Genomic DNA, 6,000 nt, shown 5'->3' with positions numbered 1-6,000 from the left:
ATATTGCAGTGTAAAAATAAAGCAGCCAGTATTTACCCTGCACAGAAACAAAATAACTCACCCAAATCTAATTCTCTCTGCACATTTTACATCTGCCCCACCTGCAGTGCACATGGTTTTGTCCATTTAAGAAGGATTTTGTCAGAAAGAGTGAACTAGAATAAGGCCCACTGAGAGCTATGTGTGACAGATGTATGGTAGCAGTATATAAATATATGTATGCATGTATGTAAGTATGTATGTATGTTATGTTTAAAATAAAGTGAGTGTGATGTCTATGGTCCTACAAGGAGGGAAGTCAGCCACAGAAGCGATATTTAAGGCTTTCAATTACCTTATCTAAATTTACAGGGGAGGAGAGGTGCCCCCTTGGGAGCAGGAGCCCGGCGGCACATGACTCCATTGCCTCCCAGACTTAGGCCTCTGTACAGTATATAGAACATACATGTAAGGTTGGGATATTCTTTACAAGTAAAGATTCCGGTGTGCAACAAAGAGAAAATGAATGATTACAAATCCACCAGGCCGCCGTTACCTACTTCCTTAAAGCCGTCAAGCCCTGCTCTAAAGTAACTAATTATTGCAATCATTGTCTGTGATTATAGGGGAATTATTATTATTATGTTATATGTACACACAGCACTTTTACAGCAGTCAGTAGCAGCCCTCAGGCACCGGCAAGTGATACGGCTACTGGCAGGTGTATCTGCATCCCCGTGTGAGGTTACAATTATACAAGTGCGATCTTACGTGACCCCTCCCACCTCCGTCCTGCTTCTGTGAGTGTCAGACCTGCAGAAGTACACGGCGACCAGTGCCTGACTATTACACAAACTCAGCGTGGGCATTTACCAGGCAGTAGCTTTGTGTTCAGGGCAACCCTTTAGACATGGGAGTACCTTAGATTACTTATCTCTGTGTAACTCAATGACAGCTGTACTTTTAATAAATGAGACTTTATTTTATGGTTGAGGTGTAAGGTGCTACAGCGCAGTTATTCCTTCAAGTCAAATTGCGCGCAGTGTAGCGCTTGCATACTGGCAAAGCGATCAGAAAACGCATCACAGAGAGGGACCCGGCATTCTAGAGGGACCATCGAGCAGCGTTATGTAAATGTAGGGATGGCCATCGACCATATATGATTTGAAATCATTGATGGTTTATAACCGATGTAGAATAGTTTTGCCATTGATGCAGAGATGCAGATGGTTTCCCTCCATTGATGTCCAGCATAAACGAACAGTTTTTTTTTTTTTCCCCTAACAGGGCCAGGACAAGGAGCATAGCTCGCCCGACACCTGTGAAGCCCCACCCCAATATACTGATTGGCCCACAGGCCAATCAATGAAAGAAAATTATGTCCATCGATAGCTACAAACAACAATGGTCCACTGCATAGTATGCCACTATCGGTGGCCAGTTACACTATGGACAACGATGGAAGCCATCAATGGCAATGATGGCCATCCCTATCATTATGGCATATTCCATGGCAAACAGAAGTAACATGACCAGTTGATATAAAGACAAGGATGAAAAGCACAGCGAGCATTCTGCTGGTATAAAGCTATACGTTTAGGAAATGCTGCAATGAATGGAAGTTATCCAAAAGCCTCCTAGACAAACGGTGAGAGGAATCGGCTTGTGGGCGCACACAATAACATAGGACATAGCATCAGAATGAACAGGACAATGAGAACTCGGCATGTGTTATTTCCATACATATAAAGTAATACATGGGTTTATGATACTGACCTTTATCCTAAGTGCTTCTGGGGCTGTTTATCTAATCCAACCACAACGTTATTATAATTCCCATCTGCAACACAGTAATTCCCAGTATATTACAGCAGATACCATTTACCATAGTGCAAGCACCCCTATGTTATTGATCCCCCCAGGTGCATGTACATTAGTGCGTCCTGATTCTTGGGGCTTATCCTATGTATGCACATGTATACAGCTACACTGTACTCATTGTAATAAATGTTTCACGCAATCTCTCCATGGCGCCGGGGATGTGGCTGCTATGCTGCCAGGAGGAGAGTGGGCCCAGGCAGGGGTGGTATAAGTAAGGAGTGGGTCCCTGTGAAGGATATGCTCTTCTGTGGTGCAACCGATTCTGGCTTTGTGCCAGATTCTACTGCACATGTGCAGGTCTCCAGAAACATGGCACTCCGTGCCTTGTTCCCTAGGACATCTCTACAGCACGTGCTCAGGTCTCTAGGAACATTGTACCCGCACCTTGTTCCCTAGGACATCCCTACTGCACATGTGCAGGTCTCCAGAAACATGGCACCCGTGCCTTGTTCCCTAGGACATCTCTACAGCACGTCGTGCTCAGGTCTCCAGAAACATTGTACCCGCACCTTGTTCCCTAGGACATCCCTACTGCACATGTGCAGGTCTCCAGAAACATGGCACCCATGCCTTGTTCCCTAGGACATCTCTACAGCACGTGCTCAGGTCTCCAGGAACATTGTACCCGCACCTTGTTCCCTAGGACATCCCTACTGCACATGTGCAGGTCTCCAGAAACATGGCACCCGTGCCTTGTTCCCTAGGACATCTCTACAGCACGTGCTCAGGTCTCCAGGAACATTGTACCCGCACCTTGTTCCCTAGGACATCCCTACTGCACATGTGCAGGTCTCCAGAAACATGGCACCCGTGCCTTGTTCCCTAGGACATCTCTACAGCACGTGCTCAGGTCTCCAGGAACATTGTACCCGCACCTTGTTCCCTAGGACATCCCTACTGCACATGTGCAGGTCTCCAGAAACATGGCACCCGTGCCTTGTTCCCTAGGACATCTCTACAGCACGTGCTCAGGTTTCCAGGAACATGGCACCTGCACCTTTTCCCTTGGGTGTCCAGGAACATGGTGATTCCACCTTGTTCCCAGGGACATCTCTACTGCACATGCTCAGGTCTCCAGGAACATGGCACCCATGTTATTGTGTGAGTTCATGCAACCCACAGGCTATTAGGGATAGCTAGTAACACATCGCTGGTTTAACACCAATGGTCGCTGGTGTTGCCATTGATGGCAGAGGTCCGATGACTCTGCCTTGGATGGCTGACAAGCAGGCACAGGGAACGCAGGGAGAGCGATGAGCTGCAGATGACAGGAGCCTTGTACTCACTATCCGTGACAGAAGAAGGAGTCTGGCATTACCCCAGCAGGAGGAAGTGATGAATAATTCACCAGTTCTCACGCCCACGGTCTCAGCTGATGTAACAGAATGTTCAGTGGGGGAGGGGCCATAGAAATACTTCGCTGCTCAGTGACAATGCTTTCCACTGAACCTGATGATTTCAGAGAATCGCTGAGATATCCTATACTGACAGCGGGGAGAGAATACACCCATAGAGACTGCTGACATTCTATCAGTCCGGGATCTGTCATATAATACAGCTGGTAACACTGGCGTAATGCTCATCCTGCGCTGCAGAGCTGGCCGGGTAACTCGTCCCTATTCACAGAAGGACCCTGAATGGGGACAGCACAACAATGGTAGCGTATGAATAGCACTGACTTACCCTGAAACTCTTTGGGGTATTTGTGTCTCAGGTTTCTCCCATCTAGAATAAAATACATGAGAAATATGTGTCCTGTAACAGGTATATGCATGTATAGGGCTTATTCACATACCCACTGCCCGCCATCACCCATATGTGTCACCTCCACCAAAAACGTCGGCTGAAAAAACCCGCAAAAAACTCATGTCGACCTTATTACTGTCGACCTTCCAATTGTCAACATAATGCATGTGTCGACATCCCGACCCCGTCGACCTTAGCCATGTCTATCTATTTCCTGTGTCGACATAATCCCTGGCCACCTTTAGTGGTCGTCCCAATGTATGTCGAGCTTCAAAGTCGACCTAGCGACCATATCCCCCCCCTCTGCTGAGGTCGCAGACTGCTTATAATGCTGCCAGTAGAGGGCGCTCCGGCCTTTCCTATGAACCTGGGTCAGGACAGTGTGCCCAATACTCGCACTGACCTGAGTTTCCTCTTTGCTTGATACACTGTCCTCTGTTTGGGATGCCCTCTGCTGGGCTGCCCGGGTTGATGATATGACACTCGTACCCAGTAGGGCAATGCAGTGGCTCGTCACCATCTTCCGTGGTACTGCAGGCTTCAGCTGTTGGCAAGACACAAAGGTTCTTAGATGACAGATTAGACTGGCACTGACAATAACATTTGTACATTGTATAAGATACACTCTGGGCCTGTCACACACTGCAGTCCAACAGCCAATCTGGGGCAGCCCCCTGTCCTGACTGCCCCCAGCTCCTCGTCACTCCTGCAGGTGGCATTACTCTACATCAGACAGTGGGTAAGGAGGGTGGAAAGGATGGGAAGCTGGCGCAGGGGACACTCCGAAGGGTACTGTTATTCCATCGTGCATTGGCATGTGTAATATTACAAGGCATGGCGGTAGCTGCTGGGGGGGGGGGGGGGGGTATGGGTCATAGGGTTGACTGTGTGAAGGTTGACATACATTAAGTCAAGGCTTAGGTCGACACCTGAAATAGGTCGACATGGCCGGGAGGTTGACACAAGCATGAGTTTGACAATTGGGAAGGTCGACTTGAAAGGTTGACATGAGTTTTTCACTGGCTTTTGTCCTGAATGTCAACATAATTCACAAGGACACATCTAAGTGTGCCATGTCCCCCCGCGTGGCTCGCTGCGCTCGGCACAGTATTATAGTCTCCCACCAGGCCCTAGTGGATGGTAGGGTATGAAATACCGCCTGTCAGCACTTGTCGGCTAAAATAAATGTGAAAAACTTATGTCAACCTAATGTTTTTGTCAACCTTCTGACCCTGTTGAACTTCAGGTGTCCATAATCCGCTAACAATGTCCAGGGCTGTAACTAGGGGGAGCTAGGGGGTCAGGTGCCCTGGGCGCTGAATGGGGGGGAATCACACAGGAGGTGAGGAACCTTGCATACAAGTCCAGGACAAGACTGCCGGAACGCCGTACCTCCCCTGCTGCCACATTTTCTTCCCACCCCTCTGGTGCCCACCAGCACTGAGGAGGAGGATAAGAGCGGAGAGGCTGAGAGGACACTGTGTGTGAGGCCAGGGACAGGCAGAGTGTGCATGCTGTCAGCACCAGTCAGGTTCCCCCGGCAGTGTCATCAGGTGGAAGCTGGTCCCTGGGCCTGTGCGGAGCTTCCCCCCTGCCTGTAGTTGCTGCTCTGTGCCGGGAGCCGGAGGGAGACACGACCTCCTGTGATGCTGAACAAGTGCACCAGACAGAACGCCGTCTTCTTCGAGCTGGACATGTTTCAGACCCTGTGGGAGCACGGCCACATGGTGTTTGAGGTGTGGGAGGCTATGCCACTCCGCAGACTGGGCCATGAGTGCGGTCCAGAGACCCCCAGCTACCCCCCACCCTCCCTGGGTCAGTGTATATGCTGGCAGAGACCCCCTATAATGTATGTGTATAATGTATGTCAGGTTCCCCCCGCATTATTGTGGCATTACCAGGTCCAGTGACGGGGGGGGGGGGGGGGGGTCAAGGGGGACATCTGACCCGGGCCCCAAGGGTCAGAAGGGCCCCATGATCACGGGGCACAAACAAAAAATACACTACATTTTTTTATTATGCTGTCTGCTCCGCCACTGGCTCGGAGCAGACAACAAACATATGCAGAGCGATCCCCCCCAGCCCCAGTTACCCATCACCTGGTATAAGTAATTCAGGGCCGTGCGGAAGCCAGGCAGAAGTTGGCTCTGCTCCTGTATGCTGCTGAACATGCAGCAGGAGCTAAAAGAAGATGGCTGCCCCCATACAGGCTACATAAAGATGGCCGCCCCCCACCAATGAAAAGCCAAGGTTTCCTTTTCCAGGAAAAATAGAAGGTACAGACAAAAAGGGGCGGAGCTTAACGGAAGAGTGAGGGGAAGATAAGACAGGGTTGCCGACTTTTTAATGCTCCTCTCCGGGAGAAGCCCGGAGAGGAGACTTTGCTTACCCGAT

The 6,000-nt window shown here is 49.8% G+C and overlaps 1 protein-coding gene across 1 annotated transcript in view; it reads right to left on the bottom strand.

Annotated features, from left to right (window-relative positions):
• Nucleotides 1–1,240: 1,240 nt before the first annotated feature.
• Nucleotides 1,241–6,000, bottom strand: part of WFDC1 (WAP four-disulfide core domain 1) — a 126,313-nt gene continuing 121,553 nt past the window's right edge. The window contains exons 8-10 of the mRNA XM_083165543.1: nucleotides 4,010–4,150; nucleotides 3,544–3,585; nucleotides 1,241–1,819 (exon numbers count right to left, since the gene is read on the bottom strand). Coding sequence (XP_083021669.1) covers nucleotides 1,758–1,819; nucleotides 3,544–3,585; nucleotides 4,010–4,150 — 245 coding nt within the window. The 3' untranslated portion in view covers nucleotides 1,241–1,757. The remainder of the gene's footprint in view (nucleotides 1,820–3,543; nucleotides 3,586–4,009; nucleotides 4,151–6,000) is intronic.

This window comes from Crinia signifera, chromosome 11 (assembly GCF_055691185.1).
Source record: "Crinia signifera chromosome 11, ASM5569118v1, whole genome shotgun sequence".
Classification (NCBI taxonomy): Eukaryota; Metazoa; Chordata; class Amphibia; order Anura; family Myobatrachidae; genus Crinia; species Crinia signifera.
Note: the sequence above shows the minus strand (reverse complement) of the source record. Positions and strands in the feature narration are given on the sequence as shown.